We start from the raw sequence: 25,442 nt of genomic DNA, 5'->3' as shown, positions 1-25,442 counted from the left end.
GTTACAGATTTTTGGGTTGTTTTTTTCCCCCCATTAAGTCCTTTTATTCACAACAAAAATTCCCATTTATATTGGTTTCTATCTATTTCATCTTTCTTTCTTTGGCTGTACAGCCTTCTCATTCCTAACTTGTAGCATCTCTCCACCATTAGACCTGGGTGGGCTTCTCTCTTACTGTGGAAAAATGTTATTGGACTATCAGATAAATTCTTCATACAGGACAGTCAAATTCATATTTTCGTAGGTGAAGATTTGTTTCCCCCATTTCTGGTTAATACTGACTTTATTATATGTATATAATATTAGTTTGAGAAACTTGTTCTCCTGAGGTGCCAGATTTTTTTTGGGGCTGGCTTCAGTTTGCCCTTTTTGAACACCATCTGAGTGTAATGAGTTAGTCTACAAATTTGAACCAGCTTCTTCTGCAAGGATTACTCTACCTTTTTCATCACGCTAACATTCCCATGTAGTGGTGCCTTTTGTATTAGAAAACCATCATTCAGGTTTTCTAGGAACTCCAACAACAATCACATGAATAGTCCTAAACTGAAGTTCCCCACGGTTTTATTTCTAAGTATGATAAGAAATAATTCATCCTGGTGTCTGGGTTGATTTGGGTTATAACAGACCTCCGCTAGTACATTGTCACAGCTTTCTTTGTTGTTGCATTCATATTTCACATTTAAATCTTGTGGTTATTTGATTTATTGATAATTCTAAACAAAGTGACAGTATCTTTAACGTCATCTTTTTCTCTCCTTTGCCTCTCCCCCATTACAGTCTTTCTTCTTGATTGGAGGTTAATGTTTAAAACATTCAGTTATATATTTAAATTTTCATTAACACTGATTTTTATAAATGAAGATCTTTAGTCTCAGAGCCATAGTGATACGCAATTTATTTATGATTTTAAGTGTTTTATGTTAAATCTGAATTCATGATAGACCAACATTTTCCAGTAAATCTACTTAATCTGAATAGTTAAATCAGTATTTTATCTTGTTAGCCAATTCTGTTGGGCTGGACTTCTTCAATTAGAAGAATTGTACATCCTGCAAGGAGGATGTACAGAGTTAAACTGTGCAAAGCAGTTATTCACAGGGTAGCACACAGAGAAACTAGCTAGGAGTTAACAAGCATTGGGCTAAGGACTTACATACTTACCACCCCGATGGATAAGGCATCCAAAGAGCTGCAGCTGCCCAACCTAGTGTCAATTAGGAGTAAATATTATTTTGGTAAAATGGATTCCTTGAGAAAAAAAGAATCCTTTATGTTTTGAGGATTTATATGGCATAAAGCAGGAGAGGAATGGTCATCAGAAAAATTTTATATGGTAAACTGTAAACTTGTTTGCTGTAAATTAATTGATTATTCATTACCTTTTTATTTGACTTGTGTAAAGGCTTTACAGACATCATCAGTCCCTGCGTTATATAAATCATAATGCCTATACAAGAAAAATTATACAAAATTATTTTCTCAGTGAAATAAGCATGGATTTCTTACTATTTCTTGCTAAAATGAGTGCAAATATTTGTATATCCACAAATAATTTTCCAGCATCACCATCCAGTTGTATATTTTGCTCTTCAGTGGTTGAGCTATTCTCAAATTTAATCTAAATGTTACTAAAATAAAATAAATAAGGCAGATAAAAACACTCTGACAGAAGCTTAGCTGTACTAAATTAATGTAAACAATTGCATGCCATTAACCTGGAAGAAGCATATGGAAAAATATATATATGCTTGTTTTCTACCTCTCGTATTTTTTGTGGCATATTTGTTTTTGTTTCCCAATCTAACACAGAAGCTAAGGTAGCATTAAGCTTCTATTGTTGCTAATTATCGATTTGTAATATGTGATGTATGTTAAACGAATGTATGTAAATTTGTAATTGCTGAATGTCACTTGCAGAAGTGGGCAGGAATACTGTCATAATAAGACTGTGTCATTGTTACTGAGCATTTAAAGTTGTATAGGTAATAAGATTTTTTAAAAAATCAATACACAGTCTGGGGTACAAAAATTATTCTGAACATTTAGATTGCTGTAAATGACAGCATTTTCTGAGTTAAATTTGTAAAGTATTTAGCCATCAGTAAACATTAAGGAATTCCACTTATATCAGACTAAAAGGTTTGTCTGTCCTTTGGGCTTCTACCAGTGCTGCCTCCCACTTTACAATGTCATGTTGCACTGTTGTCTCATGAGAGGCCCACAGATTAGGAAAGTAAAATTGCTGGTTTGCTTCCCTGCATCCTACAGCTCAATGCGTTGCCAGATACTCCTACTGCTTGTTCCCTTCTTCCCAGCCCATGCTCCCAAATTATCTCAGTCCCCTCGTTTCCACTCCCTTGCCCTACATAGCAGCTGGGATAGGACAAAACGCACTGGTATGTATAATTTGCTTCTTTTATACCCAGTAAAGTGATTAGCTAAGGAATGATCTCTGCTGCAGAAATATAATTCAAAGTTGAAAAGTTAAATTCTGACTAGGAGACATTTCTTGCATCTTTTTTTTCTATATTACATTTCTATATTCTTATCTGCCTTTTTTGTCACTTTTCCCTTCTTCCTGACCAGATTTCCTCCTCAGTTTACTATTAAACATATTTTCCTTTTTTATTGTCTCTGTACAAGTAATTCTCAAAAATTGTATTTAATATTTTTCCCTCTTTTTTTAAACATCGATTATAGCTTCCGCGCTCTTTGACCTATGTTCTATGGTTTGTTTCACCTTTTCCTCACTTGTCATTATCTGTCCTTCTTTCCTTAACATTTCAGAGTATATTCCTTTCCACTTGCCCTCCATTTTATATTTTTTCTTGTTCCTCTTTTCTTTCTGTCCTTTCATTTCCCTCTATTTTTCCCCTTTATTATTAATAATCTTTTGATAGCTATGTCCTTGCTACTGTATTCTTCTTCTGGCAGTCCATCTTCCCCTCATTCAGACTTCTTGTCTTGATCCAGGAATTGAAATCTCTGTGTCCCTGTGGAGAGAGCCCACGGTGGTAGCCTGCCCATTCTCCAAAGTCTTGTGTTGGGGTCATACAAGTGGGTGCTCTGGAGAATGCTTTGGTCTCTTCTTCCTTCCTGCTCCTCCCTCAGCATTTCTCTACAGTATCAGGAGTGAAAGCGCCAAGCCTTTTAAACTGCTGAGCTGGGATAGCTAGGTCTGGAGAAGAGATACAGAAGAGATACAGGATGTTATTAGGGTGATCAGAGGAACCCATTGCCAGTTGCTTTACGTACAACCAATCTCAGCAATTGCATAAGACCCTGGGGGAATTACCTTCATCCTATACTCTATGAGCTAATCTATAGTAATTGCAGCGTACCTTGAGTACAGGCTTTGCACATCAGCTGCTCCATGCACTGAAGCAGATAACCGGCAGTAATGGGATGCTGGAGGAGATTGCAGCTTTTAGCTCCCTTGCCTGTTCTTCTGTGCGTTGCACTGCTCTCAGCCCTGTGCTGAGGTCTGCTTCTTCAAGTGATGATACGGTACATGCAGGTGAGACTTTAGCATCGGACTGCAGAATTAAAGACCTGCGAGGGAAGGGGTTGTGTCCATCCTCAGAATGTGAATTAGGGGACATCCCATAAAATTGAGTTGATGCTGAGCTTTTCAGATGAGAGGAGCCATGCGTATGCTTTTTGGCACATGCCTAGGGCACCCTGTTGAACACAAGAATGAGAGGACTGAAGAAGACCACCCTACCTGGAAGCTGTGCTGTCCATCTATTTGTCCGCCAGTCCCATAGCATACACTTCATACCGCAGAGGTCTGAAGATGATCTCAGGTGTGACCACAGTCACTGCTTTCAGCTTGTTTTGCTCATAACCAATCTTGGTGTCTTTACAGGCCATGGTATCTGCTCATGCGGCCGATGCATTTGCCAAGATGGATGGTTTGGAAAGTTGTGCCAGCATTCAAGGAAGTGCAACATGACAGAGGAGGAGAGCAGAAGTCTCTGCGAGTCAGCGGATGGCATATTATGCTCGGGGAAGGGTAAGAACTGGCAACTGAGCTGTGTCCTGGCAGTGGAAAATGATCATGCTCTGGAAGAATAATGTGTAACCATTTCTTACATAGGCACCTATTATTAAAAGGATGTTCTATTTGGCTCCATAATGCACTTAAATCTATTTTGTCAAATACCCACCACAGCCGTACATGCTTAGTAGCATCGCTCTCCCATGCAATTTGTTAGTAGCACATAATTTCCTGTATGTGTTTATCTGGTGGTCTGCCTTGAACAGCTGTACATTATAAACCAACTTTTAGTGCTCCATCCAGTTTGAGGGACAGGGGCACTACCTGCAGTGGGCAAGATGGCAAATGTAATATCTCAGGCAATAGTAAGTGAAGGAGACTGTTTAACAGCAACATTTGGGATGCTTAATCACCCCCTCTCCCCAACACAGCAGCAAAGGAAAGGTAGGCATCTGCAGCCCCCACGACAGAATCCCACAAACCGTCTCATTTAGTAATTTTTATTCAGGTGGTTCCATCAGCTTCAGTCCAGCTATTAAAAATTGCCACAGGGAGGAATAAAATTTAGAAAATCTTTATAATTATCTGAAATTGTTCTCTGAGGTTCTTATGTTGCAGTCTTTCAGGCTAGGAAATTGCATTACTGGAAAGAGGGCTTTTTAGCTCCCCCGTAGTGCAAACTGTATATATGTCTAAAAAAGAATAGACAAAAAATGGGTAGAGGGACTGGCTAGAGGCTAGAATGCACCCACTCCAGAGTGACTGTGGCATTTCCTCTGTTTGGGTATCTCTTGAATAGACAGGGAAGAAACCTTCAAGCTGGAAAAACAGTTAAGAGCCTTCAACATCAGACAGATTTCCAGTTATCCCTTTGGTAACTTTTATTTCAGTGGAAAGGAAATTTAAATGGACTTTCCAGCCTGGCCTTCTTCCATCTGTATTATCACTTGTCAGAATTCTCCCCCACTGCACCATTTTATTTTGTTGGTTCTCCCCAGTCGTCACAATGGCATAGAAAATAAGGAAGTTGCACTATTTCTCTATTGTTTCCAGAAGTTGTGGCTATCTTTAAACTGGTGTATGTGTAAGAGGATACGGAGTTACTAGAGAAATGGCATTACTCTGTTTTACTGCAGAAGTTAACTTTTCTTCTCACAGTCTTGGTCTCACTGTGATTTTTTAATATAAACCATGAAGGTGAGTGAATATGCTTAAAATCAATAAAATGCTGTATATAAGATTATAAATAAATCTAAGCATAAACAATGATGTTGAATTTTAAAATTTTTGTATTTTCTGCTACCTTTTTGTAAGGATGGCTGAGAGCTATTTATTCCAGTCTGTGGCTCTTGCTCTGAGAACAATTAGCTTTGAGTACGTATATCAAGGCTACAATTTATGTTGAGGCTTTGGAAGCGGATAATCTGGCAGGAATTTGCAGAGACATCAAGGATTTTTTTTCCCTCTGCTGGCTGTGCTGCCCAGGGGATGGTTTGGGATCTGAAAGCTGCTCTAGGTTGTAACTAGTGGCAGGCAGGTAGCGCTTTTAAACCTGGCTGTATGGATGGAGGCTCCAAAGGCCCAGATTTTCTCACGTATTAGTGCAACGTTAACCAGCATTTACTTTCTATGGAAAATACAAAACTGACCCTAAGTCCATATTCAGCAACACTAGTGGAATTTATTTATTTTCTTTTTTACATTTTTTTCAGCCTTCAAGCACAGGTAAGCTTCCCATATGATGAAAGGTTGTCCTGAGGACAGTCAATATAATAAAGCTATGTCAAATTAGATGTTATAGCAGCTTTATTATGGGAATAGCTGGTCATATGGAAGTGGTTGTCCCAGCAGAGAAATATCTACGTAAGATAACTTCCAGAAGCCTGTGGCTAGTGAACATCCAAGGAGGCTACTGTCTCCTGCCTCTTCTCTGAGCAGGATGGGGATCACAGGCAAAGGCAGTCAAATTACTTGCATCTTTTGTTTCCTTGCTTAGCTTTTGTTTGTTTGGGGTTGTTTTTAGGCAAATCTGTTTTTTATGCTTAAATATGTATCCGGAAACCATGCCTTACTGGGTACCCATACTTGAAAATGTTCTTCATAGCTAGTGTGATAGGCACTATCCGGAGGCCAAAATGACTAATTGTTCTCATTGTTTCATTACATTGAGCAATAAGTAACCATTACTGGTCAAATAAAAGGGAATTTCAAACCCGTGCAGCAGTGGTCATTATTCCATCTTTGGTGGAAACCTAGCCGAGATACGCAAGTGCTATAATGGATTGAGGGAGGTTGAGTTTCTGTATGTCAGATTTAATAGACTGTAAGGAGTCCTGTTCTTCAGGAGGTAACTGCTGAATACTTTCAAAAAATTACACTCTGTTAATATAAGCAAAGTTGGACATCCACATTTGTGGGCTGTTTTCAAAACCTTGGCTTGCTGACTATGCCACCTGTAGTAAAAGCCCTTCCCAAGGAAAACAGCAACACCCACCACGCTGCTGCCTCCCTGGCAGCAAATGTAGGGCTGCAGATGGCCACTGTAACAGTGCAGGACGCAGGTTGGGTAATGAGCCAAATCCCATCCAAGAGGATCTGGCTGGGATCCCAGGGAACACCCTGCAACTCATTAGACTCATTTTAATTAAACTGAGGAGCTTCCCAGAGCAGCATGCTCTGTTCAGGGAGAAGACTCGATACATTCATTCTCCCTAACAGATTTTACATTATGGAGCCTGATCTTTCTTGGTTGACTTGGTGTTAAATTTGCTGTGTCTTCTGCAAAATCGTTTTAAACATCGTGGGCATCCGTCAGTGGCAGCATCAGTGCTTGCTTATGCAGGATCACTGCAGGTTTCTCACAACGTCATGCTCTTATTAACTGCTTTAATTTCACTAAAATTCTCATACTATTCATCATTCTTTTCAGCTGTCAGTACCTTGTAGTTTCTATAGACAGAGACATTCCGTTTAAAGTACCGGCAAGGATATCTTAGTGTGGCTCACATACAGCAAGCATGCAATATATGTGCTACCCTCCACTGTCTCTTTATGCAACAGCATTTTTATCCTTGTAAGGAATGTCAGTATTTTCTGAGCCCATGACTCAGTAAGCAATGCTCAGAACTCACAGAAAAAAAAAGTAGATGCTTAAACAAATACTCCCATCCCCAAATGTTCCAATCACTGGGTCTTCCTGTACATATTTACATGTTCTGTATGTTGTAAGTTAAAACAGCATTTCTCTAAAATTACTCCTGAGTTAATTTTTAGTGACTTACAATAAACACTTACATTTTTAATGAAAAAATTAGGTACTCTGCTGAGGCTGTTCTGAAGTTTTAAAGAATTAAGTTCCAGCGATCAGAGACACTTCAGTATTTATGGGAAAAACCTGGGGAAATTTGGTTGATATTGAGAGAGCCACATTTTTTTTTTAAATATGTATTTGGATTTTTACTGTGGATTTTATTCAGAGGTCACTGAAAGGAATGGAAGGATGGAAAAGCATAATTTTATACACTTTGGCTCAGGCCCTGTTAAGTAACCCATGAATTCTGTTTAGGTTACAGTCTGCCATAAACATGCTTCCTTCTATGCATTTTTCTTTTATGTTGCATTAAACGCATTGGTGACTTTGTACTGGAATCATTCTGGAAATATTGCAAGAGGATGGGATTTTCAACAGCATTTAACTAATTTATAAGTGTGTTCTGTTAAAGGTCAACAGCTTCTTTGGCAATTTTTTTTAAACTCCTCCTCCCATAATTGAAAGTTATATGTGTATTCTTTGTTACGATTTATTTGTTTTTTGATATTTTTGTATTGATTTGTGCTGTAATGGGTTCTTAGGGCTAGGTCCACAAAAGGATTTTTGCTCAGCAGTTACTAAGCACCCCACCTTGGCATTTTAAGTGTCTGAACTCTGGATAGGGTCAGGCAGCAGAGGATGGGCTCTGTAAAAGCCAGCTCTCTTCATTTGGGTGTTGGAATCAGCCAGGAGGAAGCACCATCTCCCAGTGGCATTTCTCCTTGCAGAAAAGCCTCTCTCACACCCTTCTCAGGCTACAGGCTTCCTAACACATGATTGCCTGGGGGCAACTGTCCCTTTCCAGGAACTGGACACATGAACCTTCTCCTGGAGGGAGGGATGTCTCTGAGTCTTCCCTTTCTGGTGCTTGGTGGGTTACAACATCACTCAGATGTCACCATAAAGTCCCTCCTTTGCCTGTAAGGGTGCCACCTGACATCCCTGAGGAGGACAAGAGCAGCTTATCCTAACAAAGGGCATTGGGGTACTCTGCAGGAATGACCAAACTGCTGAACCGCAGTTAGGGGCACAAACCCTTTCTGACCTAGAGCAAATATTTACTAATTTCATGGGAGGTGGAGCAGATTCATTTGTGGTGATGAGGACTGTAGGAGTCTAAATGTTAGTCTTAGGCACCCCTGGTCTTTTGTGGACTTGTTCCTGAAGGCTTTAGATGAGGAGGGCCATTTTCTTCCCAGGTACGATTTCATTGCCTTCAGTAACAGTGTGTCAGAGACAATTTGAGCTTTTCTACTCAAAAAAAAAAAAAAAAGAACGATTACTGGGAAGAGTAGCTCTGATTGTAGGTCTCTGAAACCAAAGAAAAGCTTCAAAATGTGAGTCCTGAATAAGTGAAAGAGCAGTATCAAAGCATTAGTAGTAGTGTCCCGCCATACTCTAGCTCACCTTGAAATAATCCTTTTATTCAAAAAGCTTTTAGCTTGATTATTTTCTTTTATACAATAGCTTCTTAGACAGCAATTTTGTGCATGTGTGCACGTGTGTGTGTGCACGTGTGTGTCTGGGGATGTTATTTTTCTACTCTGAAAATGCCAGTGCTCTTTGACTGCAAGTAATAATTTTTGTGATTTCAGGTTCCTGCCACTGTGGAAAGTGCATCTGTTCACCACAGGAATGGTACATTTCGGGCGATTTCTGTGAATGCGATGACAGAGACTGTGACAAACATGACGGTCTCATTTGCACAGGTGCAGTAGAGGCTAACATTTAATTGCTCTAAGAAGCAAACTGTGTTGATGGGAATTATGTTAGACAAAGCTCAGCTTCTTCTTGGGGAAGTACATTTGTTGGTTATTCAAACCTGCTATAATTATTTCTTCATGCAGCGTGATAATCAACTTAAGGTTTCAAAATAACAGGTGAAAGCCTGAGTATGAATTTAAATAAGTAAGCCAGCTATGAAATCCATCAGCAATTTTCACTGTAATAGAGTACAAGTTCCTGCTTTTTGTTAAAGGACCTACAGCATCAGCATTGTGATCATGAGATTTCTTTAGCTTTTGTTCTCTTACTGGACTTTCTATGCGTACAATGCATTTAAGTCATAGACAAAATTCTCTTGTCTGAAGATCTTCGGTAGGTGAGAGGCATAGCTGTGTGGGTTAACAGGGCTTCCTGGCAATCAGGCGGTTCTCAGTGGGAGGCTGAAATGCTTGGCAGTTTTTCTTATGACGTGATGGCTAGTGATTAGAGCGGCTTCACCTTAACGTTGTCTGAGAGTTCAGGTGGCAGATGCAGACAGCAATGGGCAGGCCGCCAACAAACCCTCATGACAAATCTGGAGACAAGGAGCAACATGGGAATTGCTAAATTAACTTACTGGCTGTTTCCTGTTACAAATCTTCATTTTAGAAAATCTTTGCTGAGCAATTATTAGATGTGGAGGAAATGTGCAAGCCGATTAGAGTGGGAGGGCTGGCAGTAGTAAATTGTGTCTTCCAGCTAGCTCTATTAGCAAGGGTCCTTTTCTGAGGGCAAGTATCCTGTACAGAGGCAACAGAAGCCTTATCTTCAGCTGCAGCGGCTCTTCACAGATCTTCATAAAGTCAGCAGGAAGAGGAGCTCACATTGGAAACACAGCCCATAGAGGTTTCAAGCTGAGCATCCAGGAGTCATGAAAAATAGTGAAATAAAATGAAAATATGAGGCTAACTATTTAATATCGTGAAATAAAATGAAAATATGAGGCTAACCATTTAATGTTTTCCTGCTGCAAAATAGGGCCAACGCATTTTTCATCTAATACAGAGTTTTAGATATTATTTATTTGTATAGCACTTCTGAGAATTTAGTTTAAAGTTTTTAATGTTCAAAGTGATGTTTTTCTTGCTAGTCAGTTTGTAACTTTTTATATCTTTTTCTTTCTTCACGATAGTTAAAAGTAATCTTGTTTTTCCTTGTACCTTGAGGTACAGTGTGAACACTGAGCCTCAACAGCTTGGTACAAATAGTGGTGGCATAATTACAATATTTGCAATTCTGCTGATGGAATTATTGAGAGAATGCTATTAATGCTTTGTAAGTGTAGGGTTGGGGTGGCTTCTTAATGCAATGGTACAGTAATTGCTTCCTTCCAAACTAAAAAAAAAAAGTGGTGAGGGGAACAATAAAGGAACAATGGAACTACTTTAGCATGGCTTTTTACTTCCCATAAAACACATTTTAATGTAGTACATTTCAATTATGATAATTGCCCTTTATTCATTCTGTTCTAGGCAATGGTGTTTGTAGCTGTGGAAACTGTGAGTGCTGGGAAGGATGGAATGGAAATGCTTGTGAAATCTGGCTGGGGAGAGAAAACCCTTAACAAAGGACATCAAAGACTGAGGAGGTTTTTTTTGTTTATTTTTTCTTTAGGCTGCTAGAACATTTAATTTTGGAAGTACTCAGTGTGTGGGTGTGGATGTGCACGCATGCACATGTACATGGGTGTAAATACTTTAGAACACTCACTTGAGGGCCTGCTCTTTAAAGAAACGCATGACAAAAGTAAAAAAAAAAAGAAAATTAAAAAATTACTTGGGGCAGGACAGTCCAAACTCCAAAGGTGATGTCATAAAATACTGGCCCTGTGGAACTTCTCCAGACCTTTTTGGTAAATTCACTGGGACAGAGATTACACCCATAATACATATTTCTTAAGCAACCTTTTTTTATCATCATTCACTTGGTTGTCACCTCTCCATATCAGTATGCAACAGTATTCCTGTAGAAGAGTAGCACTAGTTGAATATTTGTCAAATAATTAGTTTGATTAATTTGATGGTGTTTGACAAAAACATTGTTTGGCCCTTTTTTATTGCTAACAGTCCTGATTATGCATTAGGTCATAAATTGAGAGAAGTTGTAAGGAAGCTTATCAAAACATTAATGATTTTTTTTGGTCAAATTGTATTTGTATAACTGAGGTCTGATTACCTGATAACCATAGACTGAAGACGCCAAATGTTTGAACAGACCCTTGTCCAGAAGAGAACTTCTTAGTTTCTGTGGTTGTTTCAGTAAGTTGGTTATCTAGTCTACATACTACGATACTTTCAAATACATAACCTATAGAAGTATAAGGAATTAAACTAATTAAGATATAAATGTATGATTAGTTATTCTGAATATGTATCCTGCAACTCATATGTACTTTTATCGTACCAGTTTATGTATGTACAGTTGCCTCATCCTCTTAAAAGTAAAGCAAATGAAAATTTGTTATACTAATAACTTTTAGGATGACAATTCTGTATGCTATTAGAAATCACTGTTTGGAACAGATTGAACTGTCACACGTGGTATTCATTGAACTTAACTGCTTTTGTGGAAGTGGGGAGCCTGAAGGTCAACTGACTTGAAAAATCAGCTGTTCTATGCAGTAGGCTGGTCTCAGCCAGAGATGTTCAGACAATGGCAACAAAGTAATTAAAATTTTAATACAGTAAGTACAAACAAAGCAGTGGTATGAACAAAAATTTTATTTTTATTTTCCAATGGTGAAATGCTGCTCAGTGTGAAACTCACATTGAGTTATGAATGATGCACAACTACTGGGACTTCCCTAACTTATTTACAGATGAATCTCTTTTTTTTTTTATACATGTAGTTTTGGCAGCCCTTGAATTCTTTAGAGCAAAAAAAGATACATACATTTTTGTTTCAAAAGTGTTTACATTTTGTGAAATCATGATTGAGCGAGAAATTGCTTAAATGGTTGGAAAATATTTCTTTTTAATACCAACCTGTAACATTGCGATTTAGGTGCCAAGGTCCTGATTTTTTAAGTCCATGAGTCAGAAATAAGGGAACTGTATATTAACCAAAAAAGATATTTCCATTATTTGTCTAGAAATTAGCTTTTTTTTTTAGAAAGGAAAATTTTGAAATAGGAAAATACAATGGTACAGAACATGTAATAGAATGCAAAAAATTTAAATGAATTTATTTAATAACTTTTGTTATTCCCACTTCTAATGTAGCTTTCTTTTTCTCTTACCCAATGTTTTTCCTTAACCTGAATTCTTTCTTTCTAAAAACAAAGCTTGTGAAACCCATGTTCTCAGGGAGCATAATCACCAAAACGTCCATGCATAACTTATATAGAAGTTATGCAGATAGATAACGAGATGTACATCCCAAAGCTGCTAGCTGCTCTGTTTTTAGATAACCAACATATCAGCAGAGTTCTAGAATGTATTGATACAGTATAAAGAATCTTCAAAGTAAAATTCATCTTGACATTATCCTTTATGTTTTATACTTATAACCCTTAAACTCGGGAGAGCTGAACAGGAATATTTTCTTAAATGTTCACATGTATGCATTTTGTCATCCCTGGTGTCTGGAGAGCACAGATTATTGGTTTTGTTTATGTTTATGAATACCATTTACCCGAATCATTTTATAAGCAGTGATTTTTCTCGTATACATTCATCTGCTGAATCAGAGTGTAAACAATGAAAGATACAAAGTTTTCCTTGATTTCCTTCCTTTTATATTTAGTACTGTAATAAGAAAATACTAGATAATCAAAACTCTTATCTAGGTTCAGTAGATGCTTTTGACGTGATTCATAGCATGATAAGCAGATTCATATATACTATAGATCAGATGTGGTATTTCAAGTACTCATATTCATAGAAGAACAATTCTTTAGAGGGTTGCAATGTCATATTTGATGCATCTTTACTCTGTAATTTGCTTTTGTTTTAAATTTATATACTTAAAGAGTGTAAGATGATTCTGATTTCTAGTTAGATTTTTTTTTAAAAAAAAACAATCAACTCCAACATTTTGGCTACTGGCTGGATTACATAGCCATACCATTTCAAAAGGTGTTATGCAAGTGTTTTTTTAAGGTACATATGGAAAAATATTACAATATTCTCAGAAGACAGCTACTGTCAGTGGTTCATTAAAATGTAAACTATCAAACAAAATGGTGCTATCACTATAAACCTTAAAGTATTAACTAAGACTACTAAAAATATAATGTACACATAAATTCCTTTCCAATTTTTATTCTGTTTCTTATAATGTTCCTTGACCATTCCCCCCGCTCTTAATGCTGAGGTAACTGGTGATGTAACTCCCAGCAGATCTGTTTTGTGGCTCATTTCCTCACTAGAAAAAATGAGATCGGAAGAAATAAGATTCTTATTCCACATATGTGAAAATAATGGTTGTATTAATAAATTGTGATTTTACACCTCATTCCCTGTGACAGGAATTCCAGATACATAAACTCTAAAAGAAGGAAGAGGCGCAAGAGAGTGAAACATACTGCTTGGTTCTTCACACCTAGTGACTGTAAAAACTTGCTTCCAGGCCTGTGGCAAAAGGCAGTTCTAGGTAGTAAAACCAAATTGGATAAATGGGGATATCCTACTGGCTAGATGGATAAACCCTATAAACAAAAGAGGCTATAGCCTTGCTTTCTTCTTATGAGAGAAGGAACACAATCCAGAAATGTGCTGAATGCTTCTACAATAGACTTGCAGGATTATGCCTATTGTATATAACATATCTGTAGCATCACCTGTAACCCAGTTGTTGATTGATTTGCTTGTATAAATTATTAACCTACTTGTGATCTTTTTTTTCCCCTGGCCATACTCTCTTTTAGAAACATGTAGATGAACGTTTAATCATGTCCCAGCTCTGAAATTTCTGATGCACTGCCCTTGCTTCTTTATAGAATGACATCTCACTTCGTAGCTAAATGATACAGCTAAATGATATTGGGATGAAGAAAGCTAGGTTGAATATTTCTGTGACTAGGTAATAGAACAAAAATTTTATTACATCTTTAAAAATAAGTCATAGCATTTGCATTAGTCATCACAAAAAAAAAAACCCTCCCCTGTTATTAGATATTTTAAAATTCATTGCACAGAATATGAGTTTATCTAAAGGGGCATTTAAAAGAAAGATAACCTCCTTACTTAGTCTAATTTTACTTGCATTCCCATTTGAATTGAGCTGAATAATTTCTTCTTTACACCAGTAAACAGAGGGATCAGCAAGACACACTTCTAATACGTGAACCAAACTGCCTGCTTTCATACTTCAATGCTTCCAGTGGTTTTAAGCCATGAGAAAGAGTTTCCCAATATATCTATAGATAAAGTCAGAAGTTCTTAGTGCTGTTTCAGGTACATACCATAGTCAAAGTGAATTGCTTTACTTGATATTTGGGAGTGGAGGGAGTTTGTTAAGAACCAATCTGACTCTACACAAGTTAAAGTTTATGAAAATGACAGTATATTGAAAAATTATTTGAGAGAGGCTAAAACCCCCAGCAAATTAAGCAAAAGCTGTGTTATGTAAACTACAAAGCACTTAAAAGCCATAGACAACTTTCTATAGTCTCTATAATATCAGCAATCTCATAAGGATTCTTGTGTAGTTATAAAATTTTTGAAGTATAACAAAACAGTGCTTTGTTGAAGTAGTTCATATCTACTTAAAACTGGATTTCTACAACTGTGCAGGTGTGACTGATTTTGACAAACAGAACTGTAGCTGAAATACAGATTTAAAAAAAAAAAGAGAGATAATGACAATATGCAGTGTTAACATATGAAATGGTAAAATGAGGTTGGATCGCTGTGCAAACAGTCTCTCAGAGATCAGATAAAACCCAGAAGAAGAACGAAATACAAAGCTGCATGCAAAAGATCTGGAACGCTGCAGATTCACAGACAGCTGGACATGTAAGTACAAAAAACCCCAATCTGTTTTAAATACAAATTGATTCCATCAGGTTTACTATACAGTACTTTAGTAGTGACAGACATTTGAAAACAGCTTTCTCTTAACAGCAAAATTAATTTTAGAGGGAAGAAAATGGTGAAGTCTCATCCTGGAGAACAGCAAGAGAGGTATTATATTAAGGAGCTAGAATTTTCTTTGGCATGGTAAAATGGGAGAACTGAGGTTGCCAACCTATTTATATGACATTTCACCATCCTGTGGCGAGTGCAATGATGTTTTGCACACTCTACTTCTTACAGAAACTGTTTTCTTGTTTTCCGGTATGCCTTCATATAAATGTTTTATTCATCATGTTGAATCTGTGTATACAACAAATAAGAATAAACACAAACTGTACAATGCAGACAAACTCTTTGCATATATGTATGTAAATTTAGTAATACAGACCAACAGTTCTTTGACAGACACAACCTACTACATGCAATTCATCCTTGCCATCCTCTTCCCATGCAACAGATGAGACGAGACAAAAATAAAGGGAGGAAACAAAGCACAAAGACCCCTTTGCTACATTTAAACAGATTGTAGAAAAAATATTTTAGGACACCTATTAATTGGATTAAACACACTTATGGATTTAGCCCATAGAAACAAAACCAGAAAATAATTTTTTTAAAAAATGCTGTATTTCCAGCACGTACTAACTGCTTACAAAAATTAAATCTGGCCTTAATTATAGCCCCCAAACTGGTTCGCAGATCATAATTACCAAGAATCAAAAGTTTAATGTTGAAAACAATACTTGTGTAGCATCAAGCCATGAACCAGAACCTCCTTGCATGGTTCAGCCAGGTCTCCATCTCTGTCTCTCTCCCGGCTTTCACACTGGGAGAGTAAAAAGATGGCTGGATGGGACGTGAACACATGTATTCCCTCCTTAGGAACTCTTATGAAATTCAGATGAGAGAGACAGAAAATGTAGCCTTCAGCTGTGTTATCTGACACAAAACATTGTGAAGTGCTCCTCTCATAATTGCAGGAAAGTCTGGGCCTGCTCTGGGGCCCAGCGGATAGTACGTCAAGGCTGCTGCCTCCCTTGGGTGCTCCAGATGCAGAGCACGCACCCAGCTCATCATGTGAATTATTTTGGTTTTGCTTCATTTTCTCAGGGACGGTGCACAAATCCCACTGGAGCAGATGGGATGAGAAGGGTGCACTGAAGTTTTTAATAAAGTGTTTTTCCCGCACACACATATTTAGTGCTAGCAGGCATGGCACAGTCTAAGTCAAAGTTTCTTTGCATTTTAATCACAGTATTAGAGTAGGTTTGTATATTTTTTTTTTCTCTGCATGGATAGTGGGCTTCATGCTTAACTCATTCTCTCCCTAGAAAGACCCAACATCAAGTGTTAGCTTGCTGTTCTCATATTACATATATAAACAAGGAAGCCTGGCCTATGGAAAAAAAAAATTACCTAGAATTCAGCAGCTTTACAGTAGCTTCCTTGAAGAGTGCAGTAAATGTTGCTTATAAAAAACAGAACACATTTGAAAACTAGCATGAAGGGTTCATTCAGATAGAACCAGTTGTTCAGCTGAGCCAACTGGGAGTTTGAAATAACCAGCGGTCTGTGTTAGGGACTTCAGCACAAAGACGTGATAAAACAAATTGCCAGAAATACAGTGCTAAAAAAGGAATGGATTATTTCCTTTTTTTCTGTCTTTAAATATCAAGGTAACAGCAAGAGGCCAAGAGAGTGTTGCTACACAGTTTTCCAGACTGAGGTACAGTTTTGTCCTTGTTGCCCTTTCTGAGAAGCAAATACCTTCTTAAGCATAGAGAGAGTACCCATATTTTCAGTCTTCTGAAAGCCTGTGACTAAGGTGCAACACTTTGGTGGCATCTCTGTGGCATTCTCCAAATCTTTCCCTCCCCTCTCAACATTGGTTTCATTGTTCACAAGTGACAAACTCAAAGTGTTGATAGTGTTTCTGGTAACATGATCCAAGGCTTCAATTTTATAACGCTTCTGATTTCTGCTTGGTTCATGTAGGAGAAAGTACAGTATACGGAGATCAAGGCAAGGCACCTTCAATCTAGCAATTTGGTGGGCATGTTATCCTAGGAAGCTGGGTGGAGGTACGCATTGGGATATCAGTGAGATACACAGGACTGGACTTTGCATGCTTAGCTAAAAATAAAAATAAAATTTTTTATGTCCAGTTGTAAAACTTTTTTTTTAAAACACCAGAAATATTAAACTATAATTTGTAACTACCCTTTGCATTGGTGCTGCAAAAAAGAACACGACGACATCCTTGCCCATGCTTTGCTAAGTAGGATTGGGATTCAGCCAAAAATAACAATGGCATTAAGTTCAGTTCCTTAAAAACAGGAAAGGATTATATTCAAAATGGATTTAGGTAGCGCAATTCTGGTTAGTCTTATTTATTTTTGTTTTAATTGGTGGTGGTTGTTTTCAAACAATGAAGATTTAGTAGATGAAAAATGAGCCTTAATTCAGGCCTACAAGGCCTACAAAATTCTTTGGACCCACTTTCCCAAAAACGAGTGGGTCTTGCTCGCTGGGCAAGGCAAATGTTACCATTACCAGTAAGCCTGTGATATGTATAAAACACACACACAAAAAGAAACTACAGGGGGATGCCAAACACTCGTTTCAGAAAACTTCCCGTTGGTTGTGTTTGACACTCTTCCCTCCACTATAATGCCAATCTCAGAAGCACAGTATCTGTTACTAAAGAGTATTCACATTTAATCAATATTGTAAGCCAGAGACAACAATCCTATTCTTTATAGATATAATTTGTAATAGTAAGATTTTTGAAGGCTTCCTGATTCCCTGATTGCTTTCAAAACTAAGCCACCGGCAACACTTAAGTTATAGAGAAACACAATCCCTGCAAAAAGGTCACAGACAGTGGAGCGAGCAGCCTTATAAAAAAGGGAAGAAGAGAAATCCATAATAGCACAGGTTTACAGCATCTAACTAGAAATTACTTGATTATTTGTGTGCTACAAAATAGAACTTAAACACATGGATTTTGCTGAAACTGGACTCAAAAAGGGATTATGGGCAATTGTCAGCAGGCAAGGTATCAAGTGTACTTGTGAAGTATGTCATTCACATGAAGTGTCACAGTCACAGAAAAGATATTAAAAAGGCATTCCAATATCTGGTAGGGCATTCCATGGTCTGAGTTTAGCTGGTTCATCCAGGTGTCTTCTTGTTGTGGGTGGAGCTACATGTTGAGATTTATCCGCTTGCAACAACTCCGTTCAGAAACAGCAGCGGGCAAGTCGGCGACTTACCGCAAGCTGATCCACAGACACTGCAGAGGGGAAGTCTGGCAAGGATAAATCACTCAACTGCACTCGGGACTCAGTAAGTCACAACACCTGTGAGGATCTGGCTATGTCGTCTTACTCTTGTTAACTGGTTTGCCACCATTCATTATTGCAGATGCACTTGTGCTTTTACTTGGAGTTACCCCAGCCTTTGGCACTGTTTCTCCAATATCATGCAAAGATGGTTCTCGATACATGGCAACTGCAGGCAGAAAAGAGAAAAGGAGAGATGTTTTTACGAATTTATCTCATTTAAGAGCCCATCTCAAATAGGATTAATCTTCTACAATAACTGATATTGTAATATAACCCATGTTACTCTTGCATGCAAGGGAAAGTATTTACTTTGGCAGAGACTTGTTGTGCATAACTGACAGCTTTGCTTGACCCTCTAAATTTCTCACTTCTGTATCTGACTTAAAAATACACCAGGAAACTGTATGTTTGCTTGTTTAATTAAAACTATAGAAGCCTTGGAAATTAAAAACTACTGTTCTGTCTTTGCATGAGGCAGACACACAAAAATGTTCATATATACACACACATATGTATATATATATAAAAACCCCTTAAATAAACGTTCTGCAAGTTTTTAGAAGTAAAATATGAGAAGACAGATGGTGTTTAACAAATGGGATTATATGACATAGTTGTCTAGACTTAAGTGTTCTTTTTAGTCCTATGTTGCAAGACTAGGCTGGAGTCTAGTTCTACAAAGTTATTTGAACATCTGTGTCCCAGATCTGAGAAGCTTGGCCATGACCTCTTCAGGTGTGTAGTGAAGAAATGTCCAGGACAGTGCTGCAGAGAGTACGCACCAGGTTTCTGGTTTTTTTCTTCCTCCTTTCTAAAAATGTTTGCTGTAGCCACTGATCTCCACTGAATGTAGAACTGCAGAAAACTCCAAATTAAACTATTAACTGAATTCTTAGAGGAATTAAAAGTGTGCCCCCGGGCTTCAGTCCCTATCTAACCACTTTAAATCCTTTGAGAAAAAAATACATGTGTTCAATTACACAGTTACAACATTAAGCTGCCTTAATGATTAATGCTTTTGGATGATTCAATTTCATTTTCCATGTCAATGAATCAGGTAATGTTTCCACTTAGACCTAACTTCAGTAGCATTTATATATATCAGAGCAATGTTAAAAGAGATGTCAAAGCAGTCAAAGGAATTAATCATCACACGATGATTTCGGGACCGGCTGTGTGCTGCCATGGAGAGTACAATCCCTTCATCCCTCGCTAATTAGAGCAGGAGGCAGGAGCATCAAAGTACTGACCTTGATCTTCAGTGGTGTGAAGTTTCACAATAAATATGAAGGGCCCCATAGCATCATTAACTAATCAAATACTTGTTCTAGCCTTTCCAGTGACATAATCTAAATCCTTTCATGGCTTCTGAAAGTCTGAAATTAAACGTCTTCTCTAGAGTACATGAGGCTGGTTGTGATTTGTGTTCAGAGTGCCCCCGTAACTGTGTTTAGGACACTTTGCTGATTAATTAAAAGAGCTTGATGAAATAATACTGTGACCTACAAAAATACTAAGTCAAATAACATAAGATGGAACTATAAAGTAAGGAATTACATAGCTGAGCTGTCATATTTGGTGACTCTCGTGGGCAATGTAAAGCAAGTTATTTCAAAGCCTTGTCTAAGCTATTTTCATAAAGTCTGACCATCCAAACATAAATGAAAAAAATAACTTCTTTCCTAATTCATATTAATTGACATTGCTTTTAAAACTCCACTGGCTTTCCCTCCCTACAATTCTTACAATTTAGTATAAAACAATTGACATATTAAGTGTCAATATGGTTGAGAGCTCATGAAAGTACTGTAAGATTTTGCAAGGCAAGGAAAGCCCTAAGGCATCAACCTGAGTTCAGACATGAAATTAAAATATAGGATTACTCAGATTCTTTCCTTATGATAAAACTCTAAAACATTTAGCAAACTGATCCTTTAGTAAAAAAAAAATAAGTTAAAATGTTAAAAGAAACTAAAGCATTACTCAGGTATGTGTTTTCACATGTTAAGCAATGAGATAATTTTCAGACTGACTGAGGCTATGTGTAGCAATAATACCAATGAAATTTGGAATGCCATCAAGACAGGAAGAAAAAAGCAGCATAGGTTTATAAAGGCCTCCATATACAGGATATAGGAATACACAGGGTAACCCCAAAGTTCCAAGATATAAATGAACGTATTTTTGAGGGAACGTGACATCGCTTCAGTGTGTAAGGTTAGTATGACTTTTATTTGCTTCTGTCTTGGTATAAAGGCCAACTTACACAAGTTATGTGCATTACATCAACTGGCTAAGTAATACAGTATGATTTATTTTATAAAGAGACCTTTGCGTTTTGTATTAGAAAGCTTTTACTTTGAAATGCTGACATTTCATCCATTGCCTTTATAACTCCCAATTATCCTACAATATCCGTTATTTCATTCTGTTTAATGAAAGGACTATTTTCTCACTGCAAGACTCAAAACAGCTTTTGTCCCTACTGAGAGAATATTTTAAAACCAGCACAATGTACTTCCACAAAAGATTTCTTTTCTTGCAAAACGACCTTTTAATCCCTGGAAAAAAAAATGTTTTTACACATGCCCTTTCTGGCATCACTATGCCAGAGCACAAAACCACTCCATCAGTCTTGGCGACTGTCAGTTGGAATGGCCCCTGCGTAGGGCACATGCATTCACAAAGGATATTTTGGAAACCATTCTCTCTTCTTGTGAGATTTGTAGGAGGATCTGCCAGTGATGGACTGAAGCTCACCTTCCAATGGCTTGGGTAGAAAATGAGCTGCTGGTTTTGTTTTCTTCACTCTGTTTCCTTTCATGACCTGCCCTTCTTTGTTCAGCCCCAAGAACCAGGCCCTCCCGGACTCCTGTTGTCTGTAGAGCATGGATGAGTAGATTACATAATAATTTTCAAAAACAGACTCCTTGAATTTGCACTCTGGTGTAAAAAGTTCCTGTGGGAGGAAAAGTAAATGTTAAATTATATCCCTACAGTGCGGCTTCTGTTTTGTTAACTTACAAATACCTCTTGATAAGTTTAATATATGGCTTATAATAAGGTTCTGCTTTGAAACCAGGAGATCTGCTTTCCTCGAGAAGACCTCCAGATGAAGTTATTTCACATCCCATGGATGCCTCTGTTTTCCCAGTTGTTCAACAGGGGTAGCGTATCTTCAAAGTATAGAGGAAGCGACCCAGGCATAAAAACAGTATTTAGCATACTGACATAATTATGATTGTGCTTATTTTTCTGATAGGGTATCTTTGTAAAGACTTGGAAAGTTTATGCTAAAATATCATTAATGAGAAAACAGTTGTTCTGTTTTAACACACTTAATGCAACAAACTCTCTCTATGGTTTAAAACAACTAATACTTGATGATTAAAAAATGCTGCTACTAACATATTAAAATATATATAATTTCCTAGAGTGCACATGGCCTGAAATATGCAGGAAGACACAATTTTATTGTACAAATTTCTGCATAAAGAAAATTAATTCCTATTGAGAGTCTCAGCATTCATCCCCAAACTGGAATGCTTCTAGAAGTCACATTCAGTAACAGAGCAGTGGTCCTAAACTCTTTACTAAGGTTAACCTCAACACAAACTTGTGGAGTCCAGTAGCCAAATAATAATTTCTTTTTTTTTTTTTTAATAACACAAGTAACAGTAACAAATTAAACAGTGTGAACATGTATTGAGACAGAGTTTACCAAAATCCTTTGAAAAAAAACCTAGCAAGTTAACAAGCAAATAAAATCACATTTAAAATATAATGAGAAAATGGGATTCTGTGTGAATGGTGATTTTCAGTCTTCGGGCTAGTCTACTGAAACCTGTGGAAGATAGTAATGTCACAAAAGGAAGAGGTAGATGTGGGAAAGTGGGAGGTGGCTCGCTAAACTTTCAGAGCACAAAGTTCTCAGCCCCGAATCCTTGTTTTCGTGTTTATATATCTTTCAGTTATCTTTCCCAAGAAGTAAAAATCTGGAAATGTCATAGAATCATAGAATCACTGAGTCATAGAATCATGGAATGGTTTGGGTTGGAAGGGACCTTTCAAGGTGATCTAGTTCAACCCCCCTGCAAGGAGCAGGGAAATCTCCAACCAGATCAGGTTGCTCAGAACCTCATCCAACCTGGCCTTGAATGTTTCCAGGGATGGGGCATCCACCACCTCTCTGGGCAACCTGTTCCAGGGTTCCACCACCCTCATTGTAAAAAAATTTCTCCTAATATCTAATCTAAATCTGCCTCCCTCTATTTTAAAACCATTACCCCTCACACCCCTCATTCTATATTTAAAACCATTACCCTCGTCCTCGTCATATATTTTCACTTCTCCATTCACAGGTTTGGTCTGGGGTTTTTTTTTTTTTGTTTTTGTTTGTTTGTTTGTCTGTCTGGTTTTTTTAAATTTAATTTATTTTTTTATTTTTATTTTTCATTTCTTTTTGCTCCTGGCCCCACGCAGTACTGAGTTAACACTCAGCAGCTAATGTGTTCTCAGGCTCTTATGCCATCCGTAGCTGCCTATATATTATAAGAATTTGACAGTTGTTTCTGTCACAGATTTCCTTTCTGGAAATCAAAGTCCTTAAAGACACAGTTCTCCATACGAGAAAGCACAGATGAAGTACTTTTCTGAATCTGCACTAAATGTGACTTAGTGCACAGCCAAGTTCTCCTAATATTACGGGGTACACAGCATTTGTATGGTCATGGGTTAAGTTACCACCCGTAAGCAAAGCTGTCTCAACGGATACCAGGTATACTATTAGCTTTCTCAATTATGGACGAACTTTTAACCTCAAATAAAAAGAATGAGTGTATTTTATCCAGCAACAGACCAAAAGCAGTTACTGTAGCAGCTGGGAAATAATTTGTGAACCTGCCTTGAAACAGGTTGCTCTGTTTGTGTGAGGAAGTACACTTAATGTCTATAGGTCACACTCATTTACAGGATGCAAAAAATATTCTCTGATGTGTGCAATGGCCAATTTTTTGCACTACTACTTCTTCACCACCTCCATGCACAGCTGCATTTATTTGCAGAAATGCAAATACAGGCTGTAGTAAAGGCACCAAAAGCTAATGACAGGAAATAATCTTAATTGTCCCTCCTCCTCTGCCACCGGGCTTTTTCTCTCTCTGTTCCAAGACTTTAAGACGTCTGTTGTTTGTGTTACTCTCCTTTCTCCTCCACTGATTTCAAATCACAGTCAGGCTCAAGGAGACTCAAAATAAAACCAGAAGGCAGGGTGGCACACATGAGGGAATGCCTGTTCCAGGCTAGCACAAGCATTTGCATGCCAGTCATGTTCCTTGGCTCTTGAAACAGCAGATTCTAATCAGGAGATGCCTACACAGCTCTCATTACCTGCTTCACTGCAAATGATACCCCCTGTGTTCCCCACTAAGTTTTACTTCCTTGTGAAGCTCAATTACCATAAACACTACTTCTTAGCCAGCACTCACTTTTTTTTGCTATAAACAAAAGCTGTTTGTGATTCCATGCTCCTTCGTACAGAGATGGTTGGCTGCCTGTAAACTCTATTTGTGCATTTTCCCAAATGATATGCATTAGGATACTGAGACAAGATTCCTTCAAATCATATCCCACCTCTGAATCAAACCTGGCTCTTTCCTCTCTCATTTCTTTGTCAGGTAAGGTAGTGTTTCTGAGCATGAACAGCATATGAAGTGGTGGGCATTCACTTCAACAAGTCAAAAAAAAAAAAAAAAAAAAAAAAAGGATTATGTCCACACAATTACTTGGCTACTCCTGGATGCAGACTGATAGACTGGACAAATTGGCATCATTACTATTTCTTACTTATGAAAGACATAGTAATTATCTGCTTTTTTTTCCTTTTTAATATAAAGAAGAGCCAAACCTGATTACTGTATTCTGCCCAAAATTACTGCAGCGATCCTGCTCCAGATGTCTGGGTAGTGTAGCAGCTTTGGACAGGGTTTGCATTCATCCAGTATATTAGGATGCAATTCTGCCTGGGGTAAACTCTGTCACAAAGTCAGTTAAATAGATGTTAAATTAAAGCAGGCTAACAGTTGCACCAATGCGGAGAGTATTCAAGAATGAAAATTAGTCACCTGTTGATGGTTGTGCTGAACTGCAGCCACTAGTTCCTCTGAGGAAAGAATTACTCAGAAAAGGACTTCTGAAATGGGCACCTTTCCTGGGGCTCAGGTGGAAACTGAAAATTTCTAAGTGAAGAGTGACGTCTAAAGCCTTGCTTCAGACACCATCTCAGCTGGCTGAAAAGCTGTAAGCACTTATATTTTCTCCAGTAAAGCAGCCGTGACACCTAAAATGCTGTTTCTGCATGTACCTAGGACAAATCTAGATCTGTATACCTAAGACTCAACCCAGTAAGAACTCTCAGAAAATGACTAATGTGCTAACAGCACCAACTTAAAAAAAAAAAAAAATCCACAGCCGACCCTATTCAAATCCATTGCTGAAGGGAAAGGCAACACAATGGCATTTTATAAGAGAAACTCAATGGTGAGATCATTCCCCTAGGCTACCTGCCTGTATGTATTCAACTTGAAGGAATTAAAATCTGCATCTGACTAACATGACTCATTTAGATCTTCCCTGCAATAATGACTTCTGGGGTTTTGATCCCAGGACAATCTTCACATTTTGTATTAGGAAGTAAGTGAATAAATTCCAAAACTAGACATGACTTGCAAACAAGAACTTACTTGTGCTCAGGATTTCTCTTCCAAGATCAGTGCTCAGATTTAACCTCAGATTTAACTCTTATATAAAAGGTAGTTTTCTCCTGACAAATTAAGATTTGAAAAATAAAGTATATACCAGTTGCCAATTTCCAAAACCCCAGGAGTGGGTTTTGATTGTAAACTGCAATCTGATATATCTTCCTGGGTCCTAGAGAAGTGAAGGATGTATTAAATTGCACCTTACTGGGAAGAATTTTCACTTGGATATTCTTGCCAGCTTCC

At 37.8% G+C, this 25,442-nt stretch overlaps 2 protein-coding genes across 3 annotated transcripts in view; one reads left to right on the top strand and one right to left on the bottom strand.

Annotated features, from left to right (window-relative positions):
- Positions 1 to 10,641, top strand: part of ITGBL1 (integrin subunit beta like 1) — a 136,309-nt gene extending 125,668 nt beyond the window's left edge. Inside the window, exons 9-11 of the mRNA XM_086741301.1 lie at positions 3,872 to 4,018; positions 8,909 to 9,022; positions 10,550 to 10,641. Of these exons, the coding sequence (XP_086597427.1) occupies positions 3,872 to 4,018; positions 8,909 to 9,022; positions 10,550 to 10,641 (353 nt within the window). The remainder of the gene's footprint in view (positions 1 to 3,871; positions 4,019 to 8,908; positions 9,023 to 10,549) is intronic.
- Positions 10,642 to 11,779: 1,138 nt separating this feature from the next.
- The window catches only part of FGF14 (fibroblast growth factor 14), a 404,862-nt gene continuing 391,199 nt past the window's right edge, over positions 11,780 to 25,442 (bottom strand). For both annotated transcript variants that reach the window (XM_086770933.1, XM_086770942.1), the window contains exons 4-5: positions 21,202 to 21,400; positions 11,780 to 18,607 (exon numbers count right to left, since the gene is read on the bottom strand). In XM_086770933.1, the coding sequence (XP_086627059.1) occupies positions 18,471 to 18,607; positions 21,202 to 21,400 (336 nt within the window). In that variant the 3' untranslated portion in view covers positions 11,780 to 18,470. The remainder of the gene's footprint in view (positions 18,608 to 21,201; positions 21,401 to 25,442) is intronic.

This window comes from Chlamydotis macqueenii, chromosome 1 (genome assembly GCF_036417535.1).
Source record: "Chlamydotis macqueenii isolate bChlMac1 chromosome 1, bChlMac1.mat, whole genome shotgun sequence".
NCBI classification, from domain to species: Eukaryota; Metazoa; Chordata; class Aves; order Otidiformes; family Otididae; genus Chlamydotis; species Chlamydotis macqueenii.
Note: the sequence above shows the minus strand (reverse complement) of the source record. Positions and strands in the feature narration are given on the sequence as shown.